At 32.4% G+C, this 23,603-nt stretch overlaps 1 protein-coding gene across 2 annotated transcripts in view; it reads right to left on the bottom strand.

Annotated features, from left to right (window-relative positions):
• The window catches only part of LOC106062273 (laminin subunit alpha-like), an 86,838-nt gene that overhangs the window by 36,013 nt on the left and 27,222 nt on the right, over positions 1-23,603 (bottom strand). For both annotated transcript variants that reach the window (XM_056028437.1, XM_056028438.1), the window contains exons 11-38: positions 22,476-22,613; positions 21,299-21,436; positions 19,653-19,829; positions 19,293-19,451; positions 18,855-18,954; positions 18,429-18,585; positions 17,662-17,796; positions 17,080-17,211; positions 16,182-16,276; positions 13,983-14,151; positions 13,286-13,446; positions 12,507-12,630; positions 11,329-11,411; positions 10,897-11,050; positions 10,074-10,145; positions 9,334-9,463; positions 9,016-9,161; positions 8,463-8,578; positions 7,978-8,183; positions 6,500-6,630; positions 6,308-6,378; positions 4,862-5,006; positions 3,561-3,701; positions 2,780-2,926; positions 2,339-2,437; positions 1,323-1,406; positions 654-775; positions 185-293 (exon numbers count right to left, since the gene is read on the bottom strand). In XM_056028437.1, coding sequence (XP_055884412.1) covers positions 185-293; positions 654-775; positions 1,323-1,406; positions 2,339-2,437; positions 2,780-2,926; positions 3,561-3,701; positions 4,862-5,006; positions 6,308-6,378; positions 6,500-6,630; positions 7,978-8,183; positions 8,463-8,578; positions 9,016-9,161; positions 9,334-9,463; positions 10,074-10,145; positions 10,897-11,050; positions 11,329-11,411; positions 12,507-12,630; positions 13,286-13,446; positions 13,983-14,151; positions 16,182-16,276; positions 17,080-17,211; positions 17,662-17,796; positions 18,429-18,585; positions 18,855-18,954; positions 19,293-19,451; positions 19,653-19,829; positions 21,299-21,436; positions 22,476-22,613 — 3,641 coding nt within the window. The remainder of the gene's footprint in view (positions 1-184; positions 294-653; positions 776-1,322; positions 1,407-2,338; positions 2,438-2,779; positions 2,927-3,560; positions 3,702-4,861; positions 5,007-6,307; positions 6,379-6,499; positions 6,631-7,977; positions 8,184-8,462; positions 8,579-9,015; positions 9,162-9,333; positions 9,464-10,073; positions 10,146-10,896; positions 11,051-11,328; positions 11,412-12,506; positions 12,631-13,285; positions 13,447-13,982; positions 14,152-16,181; positions 16,277-17,079; positions 17,212-17,661; positions 17,797-18,428; positions 18,586-18,854; positions 18,955-19,292; positions 19,452-19,652; positions 19,830-21,298; positions 21,437-22,475; positions 22,614-23,603) is intronic.

Below are 23,603 nucleotides of genomic sequence, written 5' to 3' on the forward strand. Positions count from 1 at the left end.
AAGGCTTCATTATGTACTGTGGGCAGAACTTTCAAAGGACCAGAAAGTAACCCATAGGCCATCAAATTTGGGCTTTTCTGGTTCAGTATAATAATAAAATCTAAAAGCAAGCAATTAAAATAAATTTTCAAAGTTCATTTCAATAAGTTTCTTATTTTCACTACACATTTTAAAAAACTAATACCTCACAAGAAGCTCCTCTGTAATTAGGTGGACAATTACACTCTTCTACAGTTTTTGCAACTTCCCCAAAGCCATTCACTGTAGCAATCTCCATTCTTACGTTTGATAAACTGTTCACAAAAATGAAAAAAATTAAATGAAATGTCCACAAACAATAAATTATGAGTGTTATAAAATAAACTAACAATATTTTTATTTTTCCAATTGCAGATGTTCCTTCAAAAATTAAAAAAAAAAATATTTTCATAATATTGTATACAATAATCAATAAATGTGGTGTAACATAGTTATCAAATAGTTACATTTTTTTTAATTTTATATTGGCTGCCATCTTCATGTACCAGATTTTAAACTCTGCCTCCATCTCCCCTCCTCACTACATCCTGGAAAAGGTTTGGGCTACGATGCAATAATCTTTAATTTTGAAGGAACATCCGAAAATGTAAAACAAACTTTAGATAAGCAGTTACCTAGCTAAATCCACATCAGAATAATAGGTAGCTCTGATAAGAATAGATTCAATATTTATAAGAATCATCATAAACTGCTCACGAGAAACACGATTTTGGGTTCCTTCATGTTGAAAATTGTACTGTGAAGAAAGTGAAAGTGAAAGTGAAAGTAACATTTGAACTGTTTATTTAAGAAAAAAAAAGTTTAAGTTTGTACTATGTCCTGAACACAAAAGTATATTTCAGTTTTGAGTCCAATCATAAAAATACCTTTGTATCTGAGAAATATAAATTTCGTTTCTAGCTATTTAAAATAGGCTACAGAGGAAAAGTAACTGCTAACTTTTATGTGCTCCATATAAAAAATAATCTTACAAGTTTTTTCTTACAATCAAAAGATGATTACAATTTATGGTCCATACCACCTGGTGGATGTCAATGAACTAAGAGCACTGTAATACTATTTTGTGCTGACAGTCCTTTAGCAACAAGCATTAACCTTGACTATAGAAGAAATGTTTTCAAGCAAACAAGCCTCACTAAGACTAAGAACATTACTCCAGCACTATTAGCGTTAAAGTCTTGACTAGCAAACGATCCTCACTAAGACTAAAACCATTACACCAGCACAATTAGGGTTAAAGTCTAGACTATTTTGATTCAGTCTGAACCTAAATGTTACTGTACCTGAACTAACTGAAGCTCAACCTCTGTTTTCACTTTAGGGGCAGGCTGTGTCTTAAGAGTGTGCACAATGGTCATGTTGTTTCCCTATGAGATGGAAAGGTAACCATTATAAAATTTCTTAAGCAGCATACAAGCTTAGTAAAAAAATATGATAAATGTGGTTAACCACCATTACAATCATCTGTAAATGTAAGTGTAGAATGTAAAAGTGTACTGCTTAAAACCCAGATAAAATATAAAATTTTTTATTTTTTATTAGAAATTAAAGACTTTTCTTCAAAACAAAATGATATTTAGAGACATAAAACTTTACTAAATCAATGGTTTTCATGGCTAATTCAAACAACCTGTTCCATTTTTCAATGGCAGAGAAGAAAGACAATTTGTAGGAATTTGTTCTAACATATTAAATAAGAAATGCACTTTTCTGAGCAAGTTATTAGGTTATGATTTTGTATTCATAAGTTATGGTTCAGTGCTTTTTATGTATTATTGCCACTTTACTTTTTTTTTTAGTCTTCAGCTCATAAGTGTCTCTAAGTTAAGTAATTTACAAATCTTATATGTGAATATTTGTTATAAATATAACGACTTGGAGATATGTCCATTCTAGTGTCCTGATACAAGTTGAGGGATGATAAATAGATTATAATAACCAAGATTAGGAATAATTTAAGCTATATTTTCTTGTTTGATAAAGCGCAGGTTCTGTGTGTGATGTGAATGTTGTTCACGTTTGCATCTATATTGTCATTGTTATAGATGAAATGCTGAGGTAGACAACTGTAGTCAAAAAGTGAATTCCCATTTGTTTGGATCATTTATCTTATCTTATTCCTTGGACCTATGAAATGATCTTACCTTATTTGTAAAAATTTCTTTTCATAAACTTAATATTTTGTTTGTTCCAGGACTGAAGCCTTATACTCTCCATTATATGTACCATCAAAATAAAAAAAAAAGCTTGAAATGAAAATAAAGATTCAGTTGTTTAAAAAAAAAAAATTAAAACATACTGTGATTATGACATCATGATGACCCAATGCATACACTTGTCTGCCCTCTGAAACATCATTGTACACTGAGTACTGAAGTTTGCCACCATATGAGTTGATCTAGAAATAGAGAAAAAAAATCAATTGTAATCCATCGCTGGAAAACTATTTCAAGGCTCCAAGAGAAGTAAGGATACATATTTGATCAATATTACCATTTTAAGATTTTTGTCATTATCACTGTGATAAATGTTTGATTACATTTGAAATCTCTATACATTTTTATAAGGATACATATGGATTTACAAAATCAACTCAGCAGACACTTACTTTTGAATCATCTGTACGTTTTTACAAGTATACATGGCTTTAAAAATCAACTCAGCAGACACTTACTTTTGAAATATCTGTACATTTTTACAAGTATACATGGGTTTAAAAATCAACTCAGCAGACACTTACTTTTTTGCCTAGATAGTCTGCTGGGGCCACCCAGTACACAGATTCTCCATCATCAATGCCATCCTTAACATTACGAACAGAGACGGTATCGGGCTCAACGTCAACATTTTTGTTGTTACTTAATTTCCAGCCTGACATTGAAGTTATCTACAAAGAAATAAATTACTATTAAAACCTTTTCATACAATTAGTTTTCTAACAAAATATAAAAACTGATAACAATAGTGCTGAAATTCATAATGAACAAATTACAGTGGTGTTGATATGGTGCGCAAAGGTGCACTCGTACAAGAAAATAAAGTTGTTGTTTTCTGCCATGACGCTAATGGTAGTTGTTTACTTATTGTTGACTGTGAACCTAGACCAGTGACTTGGCAGAACTTAAGTCATTGGTTAATATGCATGACTAAATGCATGACGCGTAGGACGTAATCCTCTTCTTTTTTGAACTAATGTCAGTATTATATAAGATAAGGTAAGAAGACCTTAATTAACAACTGGAATCCAGAATATTCAAATTTGCATAAATTAAAATTTCACTTAATTCATATTTACTTCAGGAGGTATGGTGGCTGAGTGGTAAAGTACATGGCTTCCAAACCGAAGGTTAATGTATGTCAACTTAATTTTTGGCATGAGAAAACAAAAACTTCTTGTTCTTGTTTAAGATATTAGGCCTATATTTTAAGCAACTAAAACCAAACTACAAAATTTCAATATGAATTGTTACATTAAATTAAAAAAAACATTCAGAAGATAAAGAAATTACATGAACACTTACCCCATACCAACTCAATGTAGTGCTCTCGCAGCGTGTGGTGTGACCGAAACAAAAACACTTTGTGCAGCCTTTGGGATGTTCAGAGCTCAAACTGAAAGTGCCATCAATACACTTGTCACACTGGGCACCTTCGACGTTTTCCTAGAATCAAAGAAATAGAAATAAAAAATTCAATAAATATACAAAATATGTGTTGGCTCATGGAGCATTAAATATAATCATCCAGCTTTTTAACCAATGGGAGTCATGGTGGTTGAATGGTAAAGCAGTTGGCTTCTGAACTGGTGGGTCTCAGGTTTGAATCCTGATGAAAAAAATTGGAATTTTAATTTCGGGATCTTTAGGGCACCTCTGAGATAACCCAGCTGTAATGGGTAAAATTATTTTATAAAAGTTCCCCTTCAGAACTTGCAATCTATAGGGCAGATGAAGTTAAGGTGATCCGTTTCTTAGGTTAACTGTCAATGAGCATGTTGTCATGTGGCCAGCACAACCACCAACCGCTTTTACTTTCCCCAACTAAAGTCAGGTACCCGTGAGACTGGGGTAGACTCAGGGGCACCCTAAAAATCCTGAAAGTCAAAATACCAGTCTTCATCGAGATTCAAACCCAGGACCCCAGGTTCAAAAGCCAAATGCTAAACCAGTCAGCCACTGTGCCCCCACAGCTCTAATGAGATGCAACCATTTGACAATCATATCCCATAATTTTACATTTAAGTGTACAATAATATAGCTGAAGAAAAGAAACAAGTTTTTATTTAACATTTTTATTCTTAAGGGAACGAACGTGTTCTTGCATCAATTTTGTATGACTTGTGATAGTAAAAATGTGTAAACTGAGGAGTAATTATTTTTTATATCTTTAGAGCTGTAGTTCAAAGATTTTTTTGTTTGATAATGTATGAGAGGAACATGTTTGGTGTAAAAGATTATACTGGCAGCATTTCAGATTTATCTCTGTAGAAATTGTATATTTAATATTCATAACAAAAAAAAACATTTAATGATGTCAAAAATAAATAAATTACAATAAAAAAAAATTTTTTTCAATATTTTTATGAATTTTTTTTTTTAGTTTACAAACTAAAATGAGTATAAATGAAATAATTTATTCAACAGACTAAAAGAAAAATTACTATTAGTACTTCACTTTTTCATGTCATAATAATACAATTGTGTTTTTTTTAATTCAATTATATTTTAACTTTGTTCTTAATTTTGGCAAACTTACATTTGTTTCTTTTCTGAAATGAAATGAATTTTATCAAAAACAAAAAATGAAGGAAATAGTTAAAAACCTTGCAGAAACATTGAGAAGTTCTCAGGTCACAAATGCCAGGCAGTGTTCCTCTGACATCACACCCACAGTCTTCACAGTGTGGGAATGAATAGAAGCCAGCCATGCATGTATTACAGCGTCGGCCTCCTACATGGGGCTTGCACCTGAAGATGCAAAGCAGAACAAACTCTCAGACATTTTTTTAAAAGTTAAGTGTGAACAATTAATACTTGCTGGAAACTGATTTCTTTACACAAAACTCAACATCATCCAAAAACATTTAAGGGTGATTTAGAGCGAAGTGTCTTCATCTGAAGACATTAGATGTCATTAATCTAGTGCATCATACATTTACACACCTAAAACCAATCTGGAAATCTCCCCACTAACAAGACTAAAATAAGAACCTTTAACTCTAAAACTCAAAGCGGTCCTACTGTATGGTTTAAACATGGTGAACAACTGAAGCAACAACAAAACAAAGTACAGACCTTCATCAACAGATGTCTGACAAATATCTTGAAAATACACTGATATGACAAAATAGAAAGCACCAAACTTTGAGAGTAATATAGAGGTGTGAATATCAGAGAGAAAGTGGAGATGGATTGGTCAAACCCTTGGAAAAGATACCAACAACAGAGCTAGACAGGAATTAGTAGAACCCCATGGCACAAGATGCAGAGAAAGTTCAAAAAGAACGTGTCAATGCAGTGTACTAGATAAAGCCGAGAGGACATGAAAGAGCAGGGGAGCCATTAAAAAGCTAGCAAGAGAATGTGGAGAGTGGCGTGTTTGTGTTTACTCTGAGCCCTTCTGTTCCATGAGGAATGCAAAGGAATGATGATGATGAGAGTGAAGTGTGAGGAAATCGAACAATGTTCCCATGTTAATTAGAGGTGATTAAAATTTGGGTATCAAGTGAAAAGCAGGTTCATTCATACATATTTTGAATCAAATTTTCTTTAAGGGATTTTTTTCTGCACGGTCTATGGTAGCTTAAAGAGCAATTTTTGTCAACCATTTAATTATGAATTAATAAGTATCGGCTGGTGATGAATTACAAAATGTTGAACCAATGAAAAAAGGACTTATTTATTCATTAATTATTCAGTAGCTTTCAAAATTATTTGTAGTTGGAAATTTTAATTTCTGATTTTGGCTCAAGACAGCAGAAGTTTAGAATACCACTTTTTTTTTTTAACATTTTACAAAAATACTCGCGTTCAATATTTGTATTAAATTATCTAAGTAACAAAACTTGTAAATAATTTTCTCGATGAAAGTTAGCTTTTGTGAAGGTTAAATGAATTTTTTTTTTAAAACATACAGTATTGTAAATTTTAAAGATGTAATTTGCTAATTTTAAAAAGATTTAACAATTAAATAAACAGATACCATACATAAACAGACAAGCAAACAAATAAACAGACAAACAAACAAATATGTTTAAAAAAAATCTTGCCTGCACTGTCCAGTCACTTGGTCACAGTTCAAATCTCTGCTAAGCACTCCCTCTGGATGACAACTACATTGCTGTGGGAGAAATGGAAATATTAGAAAAACTGAAGTCATAAGATGTTTTTTTAGTGGCTATTTCAGTCTTGGTTGTTGTTTTTAAAGTCCTTAGATATATGTCATGGTCACTTTTGCTTACTTGACAGCCAATCAGTCTATCGTAACCGTAAGCCTCTGGCTTACATCTATCACAGCTTTGACCTTCCACGAATGGAGGGCAGACACATTCACCTGTGTCAGCCTGGCACACACCAAATGGGCAGTTACAGGCTGAAAATTTTAAAATAATATACATATTTTTAAGTACAAGAAAAACATTTAAATACTTTTTTAAAAAACAAAGCTTATATTTAGTGTAATTGTATCAATTAGTCTGTATCAGTCTACATCTTTTTGTAACCCAACTTGACAGACTAATGCCAGCACCTCTTCATTTGTTTTGGACTTTTAGTTCAGTAACGCCAACTGTCTGTTTGTGATAAATATTCAAATGTCTGCTTTCAATAATAATATTCCAGTTATCAGCATAACCAATTTCTTCAAGGACTTTTGTCAGTTTGAAAAACTAAACTGATCACAAGGGCTTAGAAACCTTGTAAAGAGGAGACAAACTCAGTCTACAAATAGTTGTTACTAGTCAAATAGCCTTTTATGTTTTCATTAACTGGCTAATTGATCTTGACTAGTCCAGAACCTTATTGTTTCATAAAAAAAATCTTCAAACATTTTGTCTCTGTGAAGGTTATATTAAACTTTTTCGAATCTACAAAGTTCTGTTCCTTTTACAGATGTTCTAAATAATGAAACTGATATACATATAAAAAACAACAACACAAAAAACACCACAATACCACAATAAGCTCTCAAATAACAAGATTGTGTGATAACACAAACTCAGAGGCGGCCCCCATCGAAGTCACCAATGGACCAGGAATATTTAAGCCATAGTCTTGTTTTGATCCTTTAAATTAATAAAATTGTAAAGAATCATTTGGCGTTTTTTTTTTCACATATAAGCAAACAGGACAACACTTCGTCTTTACTGATCACCTAAAAACAGAATGGAAACCTCCTAGACATTGCAGGTGGCACCTTTCTTCAAATATGTTCCAATAAACACTATTGCTCTAGTTGTTGAACAAATACAGTGAGCTGATTACCTACTACTATTGATTTTTACTCAAATGTAAAATGAATGAAAATATATTTTATAATGATCCATGGATACTCTTTCCATTATGACTTTTGATGCAATTTTTTTTACCAATGTGCGAATCTATGAATGAAGCTTGATTTAGATCAATTAACGAATAAGTCTGTGACCTTTTTAAAAAACTTACCTCCCCTGAAGTTTTTCATTTAAAAGTGGTGTATTTTTTTTGAAAAATCTGCTTGCATATATATATATATATATAATTTTAAAAATTAGATGGTTCACTTTTGGAAAAGAAAAAAGTAGCTGTTGCATCAGAACTTTGAATGATCTAATATTTCATTTTCTCTTCTAGTTTCTGAGATCTAAATGGGATGGACGGACAGACAAAACTAATAGCGTCTTTTTCCCTATCAGAGCTGCTAATAAAGAACAACATGCATATACATTTTTATTAAACTTACGCCTGCAGTTCGGAAAACCATAATATCCTGGCCGACAAGCAGAACAAGTGCGTCCAATTATATTATCTTTACACTGGCAAAAACCACCAAATGTATCGCAGGTAAAGCTGCGTGACCCTTCTGAATTACAGTTACAGTCCAATGCACCATTGTTGAAATTGGTAGTGAGAGTGAAGGCCCCTTCTTGGCAAAACTTATCACCTTCTCTGTGATTCAGAAATATAAACGCTATAAATATTAAAGCTGATCTATGTTTTTAAAAAAAGTATAAAGTTATTGAGGTATACAATGAAGTATTAGTATCTAATGTTTAAAACAAAGGCAGCTTTTAGTGTGGCTGTAATTATAAGAAGATAAACTTACAGTAAATGAATTGATGCCAACTTTAAGTGAAGGCAATTTTATTTATCATTTAATCAACTATAGTATTCTGCTTGTATAGTACAATCACTTAAATGTTACTCATCTAAACTCTATAAGCTTACTTGAGCTGGAAACCATCATCAACACATTTCTTTAGAAACTCGGCTGATTTGTCCACTGGTAGTACATCCAGGAAATCTGGGTTGTATTGGTCCACAGGCACTATCAGCATGTAATCCTAGAAATACAGTAGTCCTTTTAAGTACTGTATTAGTATACTATTATGTAATTTGTATTTTTTTTTTCTCCTTTTTGCTGATAACATCACCAATAAATAAAATACTTTTTAATAATATCTCTTTAAATATTACTGCCCACCATCAATAAAATGTAGAAAGATGCCAACATTTGTAAATATATATTAAAATTTCTGATAATAAAATAATATAGGCATTTAATATGGACACTGCCCTAATCCATGGGTTTTTTTTGCCTACATGTTTAAAATTCTTTAGAAAATGAAGATTATATATAATCCAGGATTTTATCAAATAAAAATTAAATGATAAAAAAAGGTAAATGTGGGTATTGGTCCAAGTTATTTTGTGTTGTCATTAGCAACAATTCAGCCTTTTTTTTTTCATTTGTTAATTCAATACACTGTTTTTGACTTACAAGCCAGATCTGTCCCACTCTTGTTCCATTGAAAACTGCTTTGATATCAGTTCCTGTTAATCTAACCACATTTCCTCCAGAGATATCAAACCTGATAGTCGCACGGCATCCAACAATATTTGGGCAGAAGCGTGGACTAAAAATACCTGAGAGAATACTTCAGATTATTAGAGTCAAGTGAATTTATGTCGCTTCATTTTATGAGTATTAAGTCTTAAGTGCTGGAGATTTAAAAAAAAACAAGACAAAAAATGTTTATTGCAATAGTTAAAAATGAAGTAAATACAGGACTTCATAAAATTAAAATAACTTAGAAACCTGTTGATTCTACACCATCAGCAAAGACAGAGACAGGGATTGCAAGTCCAGCTTCTTTAGGCATGTAATAGTGAACAATGAACACATACTGTCCGGGTTTAGGCACTTGTCCATAAAGCTCTAGAGGTCTCTGAAGATAATAATTCATTTTTTTTATTCATTAGAATCCTTTTTTTTTTAAATAGATTTAGCATATGATTTTTTAGTACAGGTCTTAGATTATCTAGGTTTTTTTTAGGTTAAATATTCTATGAAATTCAAAACAATAACAGAAGGATGGCAGCCTGATCATGTGGTATGCACTCTGGACTATTGTATAGATGGTCCTGGGTTTGAAACATGCCCCATTCTGGGGGAAAATTAGTCTAGTATGTAATCATTTTTAATTCCAAAGGAAGATTCGAATTTTTAAAAAAGTTCAAAAACAGTGGTGGAAAAATAAATTATCAAATGATAGTTTGAAGAATATGATAAAGTTTTAAGTGTTGACATCTAAAGAACCTAGCTTGTAACAAAATGAAAAATATAATAAATGCCAGAAAGCAGAAATTATCAATGATTACAAAAATGTGTTACAATTTTTTTTTTGCTGCCTTAACATGCAGGCTCTAAGGAATATCCAGTCAATTTACATATTCACCAAAACATCCAGTTCAATCAAAGCAAAAGTTGGTAATTATTCTAGAGTAATGTAATCTACTTATAGTAAACCTTAATTATCTTCAACAATGAACACATACCACAGAGGTAACTGTCTCTGTCTCACATTGATCAGTTTTATTGTCTTCTGATATTGGGCAAGATGTCTGATCCTGACAGAAGATGTGAAAGTAAAATGTAACTCAAGAGATCACAATGTAACAAATTTTTGCTAAAGTGAAGTTTTTTTAAAAATTAATTTATTTGTATCAAAGCATAAGTTAGACAACATAAAAGAATGGACCTGCCTCTCTCTTGATATCCTAAGAACATATGCATACCTTGAAAAGTGGAGGGATTAGGTTTTATGAACTATCACAACACCATTACAAAAGCCAAGGGATAGATGATGATATTTTGAATATGCTTACATTATTTTATAGTGAGTGAAGTGCTTATATCCAGTTATTATTATTACCAGTTTTGGCAATAACAACCTTATGGCAATGCTTCCAATGGCAAACCAATCCAACTCCTGGCCATTCCTGACTAATGTCAGATACCCGTTTGGGTGGACTCAAGACATCCTTAAAAAATCCTTCCAGATATTCTAAATGAAACTTGAAATAGTTTTATAGTTTTAATCTTTCATCTTTTGTTATTTGCTTATTTTAAAAAGTTCCTAAATTGATAAATAATTAAAACAAAATTTTTGGAGCATAAAATGTTGTACCTTTGACAATAAACTCTTACTGAGTTAAAGCACTCCAATAGTACAATATGATAGCTATAAAGTAATAAAAAGTATCATTTTTAGTTTGTTATGAAAGGAGAAATGTGTGACTAATGTGGTTCACCCTGATTTGCATGTTTTGTTGTATTTTGTTTTATCACCAAATTATTTCAATGAAATGTTAATCTCACCACAAGCTTGATGGTGTCTTCCAAGTTAACCAATCCAATGTTAGAATCCAAAATGTCAGGTGGTGGAGACTTGGACACCAGATCCTCATTTGGGGTGTTTTCAAAGTCAATGCGTTGAGCACCAACAGGTGTACCATACACTGAGGGCACACAGCTAAGAAAACAATCCAGCAAAGAAAGTTTAAGGTAGGAATCAATTTAAGTCTTAACAAGATTGATACAAGGCAACTAATATAATGACATATTATCTTTATATTATATCATTGTGTGGTTGGTGTTGTTTTGTAAAAATTACTTGTCCTGATGTAACAATAAAATTTCTACTCTGAATGAGTATTTACTTATTATTAGTCTTTGTAAATTTAATTCTCTGAACTAACAGAACTTTGTGTCAGAAGTGTGATGTGACCAAATGAGCTCAACTCTACTTACTTTCCATTGACTTCCACACAAATAGTTTTTGGCATAATCAGGTCATGATGATACTGAGCTTTGGGGATGGCATAAACTGAGTCCTGTGACAATATTTACATAAACTAATTAGCAAGATACTTAAGATACATTGGCACATGCAATAAAATATCATCAATGATGCATGATTTTAATATATTCTAAGTTTTACAAAGTTAATGGACATTTTAAGTATGAATTACTAGTTCAGTTGTGAGAAATAATACAAACATAAGTAGCTAGCATAATACCAATGTTCTCAATGCATCTAAAAGATATCAAAGAGTTTCCTAAACAGGGGAGAAGCATGATGTTTGAGTTAGGCTTTAGTGTTAAGACAACTTGTTTGATGAATGCTTCTTCTGCGATTGGCTTGAGAGTGGTGTGGCTGTGATTTGTGTTTGTATGTTACAGGTTTGTGTTCTGTATGTTGTAATGACTTGATAGTTAAATGTGTAGAAGTTGGGGATAATTGGGAATTTCTATAGCGCTGAGATGGTACATTAAAAACATATAATGGAAATAGCTTAGAGACAGACTAGGAGTAGTAGTAATGCTTCGAAAAGGACATGTTTTTTCTTCATCCGACGACATTGGACTATGCCCTTCTCGGTTGAATAATTATTATATTTCTAAAGAGGTCGTATTACTTGATTTAAATTAATTTGTTGAAGTTGTAAGTATCATATTTAATAATAACAACTACAAATAACATCATCTCAAGTCAACAGACTCACAACCTTCTTAACAGAAGTAACAACACCTCAACAATGTTTACGATACTGTGTTTATGTTTGAAATATTTCATCTTGTGTTAGAAATATTTCTTCTATGCGTACAATTGATTACCTATTATTATAGATTACCTATTAGCTAATGTAATTAAAACATATTTTTTTAGGGATTTTAAAAAGGAGATTTTATATTTGTCATTTTAGTTAATCGTTCCACAAAATAAAAAAAAAAATGTAAGTAATAAAATGATGACTAAGCTTAGACTTTTCCCACATTTAGAATCAAACTGCTCACTGACTTCATCTGATCAGTATTGAACACTGCCTCAATTGATTGTTTTTAATTAGTTTTGTTTGTCACATGAGCTAACTCTTAAAAATAGTAGAAAAAGTGGCATTGAGTCATTTACTACAGTATCAACTTACTATATAAAGGTCAACATCTTTCCCGTCACCTCTACTGTTGATGTAAAGTGTAGCACGACCAGTTGTGATGTTAAACAAAGCTTCCCAACCCTCAGGTTCACGTAAAACTTGACGACACAAAGTCCTGTTGAATAAAATATTCGAAACAATTAATATTGGGAAAAAAAAGTATTTTTGATAGCACAACAAAAAAATGGAATCTTGATTTCACAAAACTTTCAAAGGCAAATATATTCAAATAAAATAATCATAATGATAAAACTATTAATGTAATCTCTTCCTGACATATAATTTTTATTATTCAAATTGTTTAACACAAATGAATTAGATTTATGCCCAGGGGTCAAAATGTATAAACTAGCCAGAAAAAAACAAAGGGATTGAGGCAATGCTTTGTTATTAGTTTTAAAAATACAACTAGCCAATTGAATTTTTATTTTATTTAAGAGTAATTGTTTTGTAAAAGATCCAAATGATGAATTTCAAATCTGTTAAAGGTAATGAATTGAAAAGCAGATGTATTTTTGATTCACTAAGGTCACAATACAAAATGTCTCTCTCTCTTTCACCATTCCCTAAGCATTTAATAGAGTTGGTATTTATAACAAACAATTGGGTGGCTGCCTGTCTGTGTGGTATCCACTGAACTGTCTTGATGTTATTAAGTTCAAACCCTGCCTGCAGTCATTCCCTGCCATCCTGCAGAAAATCTGGGCTAGTAGTAATCATTTCTCTAGAAAAATCTGGACCTTACTTAGAAACAAACAAAAAAGTCTTACGTGAATGGACAATTGGCAAGGGTTACAACTGATTTCTTATTTCCACCAGGCAGCTCGACTTCTACATCCAGTTGTTGTGAAGAAGAACCAGGGTTATAATAGTTGATAAATATCAGGTACTCATTGGGTAATGGAACATACAGATCCATAATGAAAGATCTCTGCAACAAATATAATCAATATAATTATTCGACTACATAGACATTGGTATGGTAACAATGGATTGATTGATTGATATTGTAGCCTGGTCATGAGGTAAAAGCTTTGGACTATCATCACAATGGTACCAAGCTCAAACCCTGTTTACTTCCAATCCATACCCTGCCATTCTGCAGAGAGTATGATTAAGGGTGAAAAAATGCATATATGTATATGGACATCTGAAATTTATAAAGAAACTAAAAGTTTTTAATCGTAACATTAATGAATTCTAAAGTGTCTGAATTGATAAAGTCCAAAGAACTGCAGAATATTTTTTTTGTAAAAGATCAGGCATTCACTTATGTTATAAATAATAAACATCTTCCATAATAATTTATATGTTAATTTATTTACAAAGAAGAAAAAAAAAACAGAGTAATGAAATCTGAAAATAAAATCTAAATTAGATAAATGAAATATAGCCTTAACTGGAAAATTAGGTTTATATTTTAATTAAAAGCACACGTATGTTTGCAGAACTTCAAGGCTAACTAACCTGTCGCTCATTAATCTCAACAAGACCTTGAGATCCAAGTAGATTATTTAGGGTATCATCTGGATTAAGAACAACATCTACTCTGGTATTATCATCCAAAACCTTGTAGCCACTCTTTCCTAAGCCTTTAGGATGACCTTCCAAGTCAGGATACTTAAAGTGAACACATCTGGACAACACAATAATAATGAAATTGTTTGATAATGTTTGACCTACATTGTTTATAAAAGTAATACACCTTTGTATGCACATAGATAATAAAGGCAAACTTAAGGAGAGATACAAAATAATTGTTACAATTGTATATCCCAATTATATGTATATAGGTGGATAAGGCTCATTGAAGCCCTAACAAATATATATAACAAATGTTCTGAGCAAATACATATTTTATATATGAGCACTTCATAGGAAAAATGTTGGCTGAAAAAAGGATTTGAAGTTGGCATTAGTGACTTTCAGGTCTTAATTCTGTGTAATGAAAACTTTAACAATAGGTCTACTTATTGGTATATTTTCAAAGATGTAGGATTACTCATTGAAACCCTCCAACAACAAAAATTAAGAATGGAGAAGAAGAAGAAATGAAAACAATGTTATTTTTTTATTATTCTTTAACTGTTTCTCTCCTTAATTATTTTCCTCGTTTTAATAGTATTATTCATTTTATTAATTTGTATTTCACTATCCTGTTTTGATTAAACTTCAATACCTTTTTTTGTTTGTTATCAGAAAATGCTATATTTGAGTATTGAATTATAGGGGAATTGCATGCTCATTTTACACAACACAAATTAAAGTTTATAAATTCAAAAACCAATTTAGTTTAATGGGGGTCAAATCAACACTGGAATCATCAATTAGGAGAGAAAGAGTTAATCTTAACTCATGAGAATTAGAAAATTATATGGAGGTGCGATGGGGAGTGGTAAAGTGATTGGCTTCCAAACCAGGGGTCCTGGGTTTGAATCCTGGTGGAGACTGGGATTTTAATTTCGGTATCTTTGGGCACCTCAGAGTCCACCCAGCTCTAATGGGTACCTGATATTAGTTGGGGAAAAGTAAAGGCGATTGGTCATTGTGCTGGCCACATAACACCCTCGCTAACCATAGGCCATAGAAACAGATGACGTTTACATCATCTGCCCTATAGACCACAAGGGATCTTTACTAGATAATTATGCTACAATGTAAAGAATAAATAAATAAATAAAAAATATATTAAAAAAATGGTATCAGAAATATAAAAAAATGATTCACCATTAGAAATAAATTGAGACATTAAGGCTTAGTACTTTTCTGCGTTAACCAAAAATTTTGATTTTCTGCCTTTTCATAATAAAAGAAGTATACATGATACAAAAAAGATAAAAGATACAATTAAAATACCTATCTTCAGTTCTTTTCATGCATGACTAAATAGTCCTTAAAGTGTGTTTGTGAATAATGTATAATGAGTAATTGCAATACTAAACGTTTATCTAGCCAGAGAATTTCATCTATAATTCTAAAAAAGCCACTGCATAATGAATGACAAAAATTTAATTAAATTAGCAAGAAGTATTCCTTAATGTACCCCATATAAATCATTAACTTAGTAAAACAGTGATTGTCATTTCATGCATTTTATATCATTATAAGCTTTAAATGTTACCTTCATCCTATTAGCCATCCAATTATCAATTATCATTTTAAAAGTAAATATTAAATAGTTAAAACAGACATAGGTCATATTAATTATTAACTCAATAGCGTTTATTTCCAGTTTGAAAAATACCCTCGATTGAGAATACATTTTTTAAAAATCTAACAAAAAAAAATTTAACAAAGCAAAAAAAACAATAAAGACCTTTGAAAAATGTGTCTAGTTTTAAAAAATGTATATAATTTTAATACTTTTAAAATAGAAACAAGCTTAAAAAAACTTAACACTTCATTATCAGTTTTTTAGTTTAAAATATTGAAATCAAATTTAATAAAAGAGCTATAGGCCTACATAGATAATTTCACACTAAAAAAATTGCCGAGCTCTTGTTCTTATTCTGAACAAGACATGATGAGCTTTTCTTATAGGAAAATTAAAAAAAACTGTTGTTAGCATCCTAACACATTAGGCTAATACAATAAACAATAATTCCTACCACAATAAGCCCTATAGAGTTAAGAGATTCAAAGACAAGTTATGAACATTTGACTTACGGTCCAGGATCATTAGGAGCAACACAAGGATTGGTCACTTTATGCTGGACTTGACTGGCTTCATAGTAAGCATTTGGAACCAAAACAAAGTAATCCTGTGTCCATGAAACAATTCATCAATAAAAAAACTTTGTCATTTTATTACTTTTGCAATTTTCAATGCACTTCTTTTATAATTTTTTTTAAAACTGTGAATAAAATCAATAAACACTATTTGTATTTGAATGTGTTTGTGGTTGAAGATATACAACAGAGAATATTGCTATAGGGAACTGGTCAATAGGGCTGTTGTAGCTAAAGGTCTAAGTGCCTAAAGTGGAACCACTAAGTATTTTTATACAAATAAAGGAAGGGTTAAAAGCTGCTTCAGTAATCTAATATTAGGCTTTGTTCCATTACCAAACACACCTAAAATAATACCAGCACTAGCTATAAAAAAGGAGTTCACCCAGCTCTAATGTGTTGAAGAAAATTAAAAGTGACTTTAAAAGTGAAATTAATAGAGAAAGAGTTAATCTTAATTCATGAGAATAAGAAAATTATATGGAGGTGCGGTGGGTAGTGGTAAAGTGCTTGGCTTCCAAACCGGGGGTCCTGGGTTCGAATCCTGTTAGAGACTGGGATTTTAATTTCTGTATCTTTGGGTAGCTTAGAGTCCACCCAGCTCTAATGGGTACCTGATATTAGTAGGAAAAAAGTAAAGGCAATTGGTCATTGTGGTGGCCACAAGACACCCTTGTCAACCATGGGCCACAGAAACAGATGCCTTATAGTTCACATGATCTCAGAGGGGAACTTTATTTTTTTTTTTAGTTATAACAAATACATTCCCTAGAGTGTTGTGGAAGATTATCTTCTCATGAGAAACAGGTAGTGATGATTACAAATGTCCACTTACCAGAAACACATAGCCTGGGGTGTTGGTTGAGATTGTCCATAAGCCAGGGTTTAATACAAATGACTGAGATGTTTCACTGGTCACTGTTACAAATTTGGGATCCATGGTAGGTGAAAGACTGATCAATCCAGTCTAAATAAATGTAAACACGTTAAATAATCTGATCAAACTATTATAACAAAATAAAATGGTAAGATATAACTAAGAACAAAAATCTAGTCTCAAAGACACCCTACAAAATTATTAATCAAGGAAAAATATGCCAAGACTATAAAGCTTTTTTTTTTATTCCAAAAAATTGTAGTATTTACTTATTAACTAATTTGATTTTTAAAACCAGATACTGACATTAGACTTTTTAAGTTAAGGTTTGGGCAGTAACAAAATAAAAAAATATATGTCAAAATACTGTCAGCAATGCTGCTCTGTACAAGAAAATGTGATCACACCAAAAGGCAGCCAATCTTCCATTAAATTCAGCCAAATTTTATAAAGACACACATCCAAAACTTAATTGAAAGTTACCATTGCTAGATACAAAATTCACCAAAAAAGATAAACAATTCAGTAGAAGTTACACACCTGTACATTTTCTGTGGGTGAGTCAGGGGTGAAGGTGACAGTTCCTTTCACAGTGCTGTTAGTTGGGTTGACATATCTATAGATGACCTGATAAAGGCTGGAGTGACGAATGTCAACATCAAATCTAACTTCAGGCTGTGATGAGGTATTCAAAAGTCAATAAATGAATTCAAAAGAAATACTTCACTTTGCAGTTCCTATCTTATCTTATAAATTACAGACGTTACTTAAAAAAAAAAAAAAGATAATTATGCCTTACACATTTCATGCGTCAATCTAGTCATGCATGTTAATCAATGACTTAAACTCTGTCTGATTCAGGCGACCCATTCCTAATGGCACTAGGGAAGAAGGAGCACTTCTAAAAATTTGTCCTAACGTAGAGAATAAGAAATGTGCCTCTATCTTTGTAAAGTAAGTAAAGTACCTAACACGGAATTGTAAATGAAAATGGCCGAAGTCTATTTGACAAAATTTTTTAAATGACATGTTTTACATTGATGAATGACTGAAGTAGTCCAATTGGACTTTAATGATTATACTACTAAATTTTGATAGTATATTGAAAAAAGAAAAAAAAAACTGATTGCCAATTTAGCCTATTTAACAAATCATTTGTGCTGTAAAAATCAACATTTTATATGACTATTAGAAATTGACAAGAATTGCGCTCAGTATCACCTAAAAATAAACACATTATGTAAAACAGCATAACCACAGTTCCTGTCATTTTATTTGGTATATATACAGACAATGATACTACATACCTGTACACTGGTGAGAACAGCATAGCCTCTCCATGAGAAATTAGGGAATTCTCTGAGATCATAGCCATAACGGATTCTCGCACCTTCTGGTGTTTTACCATCTTCCACTTCAAACTTGTATTGTTGCAATGTTGGGACATAGTGACCAGTTACTGCCCTATAAGCAAATTAATAGTGAATTACTAAACTTGAAAAATAAGTTAAACTTGGGTAGCAGTTGATACTAATCTGGCTGGTTTTACAAACATTTTACAATTGATGTAAAAGATTTTTAAAGTGTATTTAATTTAAAGAATACTTTTCAAGCAACAAATAGTGATCAAATATAAATTAAGAGATATCAATCTCTTTCTTATTATTGAACAATGAAGTTATTAAGCAAACCCTAAAAATGTACAACAAAAAAGTGTTTTTTTCCTATCTTACTTGTCACATTTCTGTCCAGTAATTCTTGGTTTACAGGCACACTTTCCAGTGACTTTGTCACACATAGGTCTCAAGGAACCACCACGGTCACATTCACAATCTAGGAGGATAAACAAAGATGTATTGTCTGTCTACATTCTTTTCACTTAAGATTTTTTCAGCTTAAATTCATAGTAGAACAACATCTTAGCAAAAGGTACTCAAACATGTATCATATTGGCACAATATACTAAATCTTAGAGATCATAAAGGCCAAATATTTATGTACCCACCAGAGATTACAAGAAAACACTTTAGATTCAGGAGATACTTATCAAATTACTTATAAAGGAGTAGTATGATAGCTTGACTTAAGGCTTATAGTGTAACTGTAGTGTGACAATATGACTGTAGTATTAAAGTGTGATTGCAGTGTAACAGTGTGGCTCCTGCACTCACCAACACAACCAAATGGGTTACGCTCCTGAAGATTGTAGAAGCCATCCAAGCATGTGTTACAGTCTCTGCCTGTTACTCTAGGCTTACATTCACATTGGCCAGTCTTCATGTCGCATTTGTTGACCCCCGCCAGTGTACCAGGCTCATGACAGCTGCATGCTTAAAACACACAACCAAAAATATTTTAAGCATCATTCTGATCATTTAAAGTTAAATGGTGGCAGCTGAAAAAATTATTCTCTTTTCATGAAGAAAAACATATTTTTAAACATTCATTTAAAAATATTTTTTTAATTCATTTTGGTATTAAATGTCAATTAATATAGAGTGAAACTTGAACAAAATAAAGAAAGGACCTACTTTCACATCCTTCAGGGTTCTTTCTATTAAGGTTCCAGTATCCAGGCTTGCACTTGTCACATATCCTGCCCATGACTTTGTCTTTACACTCACACAAGAGGCCGCTAGTTCTGATCCCACAGCCGCCAAGAGGGAACCCAAGTATTTCTTTAGCACCGTCAGGGTTACAGTTACAAACTGAACACACAAATAAAGTAATAATTTCCATATTAATGGTACATGAGATGAAATCTTACTTAGAAATAAGCCAAAAATATAACACAAATAACACTGCAAAGAGTTAAAACTGCTCAAGAAAAATGCTTCATTTCTAAGACTGAGAAAAAGGAGATATGAAACGTTTCTGTAAAGCACTTACTAGCAATACCCACTGGCTTCGTATATTGGTTGTCCCAAGGCTATATATTGTTTATTTTCTTGATACAACCTGGAAATGCTCATATAATATTTTGGGATAACCCCCCCCCCCCTAATTTTTTTGCGCTTTCAATAAAACTGTCCACATTTCAACAACCTTTGTTTGGCCAGTGTAGGATTGTATATGTTACGTTAAACGTATCTTAGGATCAAGGTTATACATTCTGTATCAACTTTTATGTAGATCGAATAACTAATTTTAAATTGTGCTAAAACACTATTTAAAAAAATATATTATTTTAATTTTTTTTTCTAAAATTGAAAATAGAATGCGTTCTACAGATTTGAACCACTAAACTTCCGATGGAGAGTCTAACAGTCTACCCACTGAGCTGACCGGGTGTTATTAAAATCTGTGAAAAGTACTTACAAAATCTAAACAAAAATATAACTTAAAAAGGTTGGGTAAAAATTGTGAAAAAGGAAGTGTGAAAGTAGTAACTTTTAAATTTTGTAATTTTTTCTTCCACGGTAAGTGGAACAATTAGTGATATGTCAGTACATCAGGGCCCTTTTGTTTATATATATAGATAGATAGATAGATAAAAGTGACACAAGACCTTAACATTTGACAAATAGTTCAGAATGTTTTTTTTGTAATTGTATTTCAGAATGAACAAAAGAAGTAAAAATGTCTGTTTAAAAACAAAACCTAAACATTTTAAATTAGTTGTTAGCTAACAGTTGATACTATCTTGTGGCTATTAAAATTATAACATAGCGCCCAGTGGTATTGATAAGGAAACTTTGATTTCAAGCAAAAGATACCTAGGGCTTTGCATAACTGCATGAATTCTTTCAAATTTATAAAGTTTTATAACTTCCTCAAATAATATACATTCATTCATTAATCAACAGGAGGTGCAGTGACTGAGTGGTAAGGCGCTTGGCTTCTGAACCAGGGACCGGGGTTCGAATCCAGGTGAAGACTGGGATTTTTAATTTCAGGATCCTCGGGCGCCTCTGAATCCACCCAGCTTTAATGGGTACCTGACATTAGTTAGGGAAAAGTAAAGGCAGTTGGTCGTTGTGATGGCCACATGACACCCTTGTTAACCATAGGCCACAGAAACAGATGACCTTTACATCATCTGCCCTAGAGACCACAAGGTCTAAAAGGGGAACTTTACTTTTACGTTAATCAACAAATATAAAATTTGACTACAAGACAATGAAATTACCTAATTTTAAACATCTAAAAACAGCTGTTATGTCAAGACAATTTTTACCTTCACAGTTGGGGTAGTTGTAAAAATTCTCTCCACATTTATCACACATGACTCCAACAAAATTGCTGCGACAGTTACACTGTCCGCTTGTCTGGTCACAAGTTTGACCCAATGAACCATATAAATTACAGTTGCAGGCTGAAATGAGAAAAATTTTGTGACATTCATTGTACATGAACATCAAAAACTATGATTACAGAATATCAATACCAGAAAATAAAACTAATGGCTGTGCACAAATTGGCTAAGGAAAAGAGGCAAAGTAATTTAAATGTAGAAAGGAAAAAAATAAAAATTCCTAACAGTCTCAACATTGCCCACTTGTGTATATTTCCAGAAAGAAATTTGTGAGATGAAATATTTTTATGAATACATTTATATTTCATAAATAATTTTCTTTGTTTCTTAACTTCCATGCAGGCTTTTTTAAGTACATGGACCAAAGATTTTGAGCTCACTCCCCAGTGATCTCAGACAGACCACATGCTACACTACATTCAAGAAGAATATTAACACCTATCTGTTCAAAACCCCTTTAGATTTGTTTGTCATTTTAGCAGTCGTGATTACGTTTGTCATGTTATCACAGCGACTGGAGCCTAAATCATGTTTGTTAACAGCACGCTATAAATTAAATTATTATTATTATTATTAATGTGGAGGCACGGTGGCTGAGCAGTAGCGCTTGGCTTCTGAACCTGGGATCGGGGGTTCAATTCCTGGTGAAGACTGGGATTTTTAATTTCGAGATCTTCAGGCGCTTCTGAGTCCACCCAGCTATAATGGGTACCTGACATTAGTTGGGGAAAAGTAAAGGCGGTTGGTCGTTGTGCTGGCCACATGACACCCTTGTTAGCCGAAGGCCACAGAAACAGATGACCTTTACATCATCTGCCCTATAGACCACAAGGTCTAAAAGGGGAACTTTACTTTACTTTATTATTATTAATGTAAGAAAATTAGCCCTAAACGCACACCCCCTCTATATACTCAGTATACAAGACAAGAAGAGAGCCAAGATGAATTGATGAAAAGAAAGCAACACACAAGAAGACTCTTGCTGCATTGGTAATGGCACCACTTGTGACATCTCTTTGACTTAGGAAAGTAAGTGATCCATGCAAATGTAATGGCGTAATGTAAACAGATGTTAGTAAGTGATGTTACATATACTTACGAATACATTCTGGATATTTATAGTAGCCAGCGGCACACCGGTCACAGTTTTGTCCAGCAAAGTTGGGATTACAGCGACATTGTCCAGTTGTCTCAAAGCAGATCTTACTTCTAGATCCTGGGCTTTCACACTGACACGCTGAATACAATTAATATAATCAATTTAAAAACTATCAAAGAAGCAATATCTAGGAAAAAAACAGATGAAAATACACAACTTCAAATCAAATATAAAATGCGACTGCTGTAAAACTGAAAAAGGATGGAATCTCAATTAAAGATTTTACATCTCCAATTATAGGAATTAGAGCTAATAAGTGCATGAAATATGTAGGCAAGAGTTAACAAGGTTAATCATTGTGCAGGTCATACAATAATTTAAATAATCATAAGCAACAGAAACATCTGAAGGTTACCTCTTTTGCATAATAGACTTCTAGGTTTCATATTTTATGAATATATTGACAAGGGTTCAAAACTTAAGATATTTACAAGATGGTAAGGGGCCTACTGGTCTGAAGCCACAGTCCACAGCAGCCCTTTCAAAACTTAAAATAATAAGGAAAGACAAAGGCTTAGCCCTCTGCACCAAAATCAGACTGATGCGCTCCCTGGTCATAGCCACATTTTTATATGCTTGTGAGTCTTGGACGCTGGCTGCAGAGCAAGAGAGGAGGATCCTAACAATGGAATTGAGATGCTACAAAAGGATCCTAGGTATCACATTTAAAGACCACATCACAAACCAAGAGATTAGAGGCAGGGTTACTGTAGCAATTAAACCCCATGATGATCTTCTAACTATCGTAAAAAAACGCAAGCTAAAATCTATGGCCATATTACAAGGTCTTTGGGGCTTGCAAATACCTTCTTTAAGGGAAAAGTACCAGGAAAAAGAAAAAAAAGCAGACAGAGAACACCATAAAAGAAAAGACAAGACTGCCATTGAAAGAGGTTCTAACTAAGGCAAAAGACATAGAGAAATGGAGAAAGATGGTCGACAAATCTTGCATGGTGCCCCAACAGTCCAACAGAATAAGGGATAGGTAAAGGTAAAAGGTAAGGGGCCTACAAATTCAAACAATTTTTTTAATTTGATTCTTCTTTTTAAATATAGAGAGGTGATCAA

Source organism: Biomphalaria glabrata, chromosome 5, assembly GCF_947242115.1.
Source record: "Biomphalaria glabrata chromosome 5, xgBioGlab47.1, whole genome shotgun sequence".
Classification (NCBI taxonomy): Eukaryota; Metazoa; Mollusca; class Gastropoda; family Planorbidae; genus Biomphalaria; species Biomphalaria glabrata.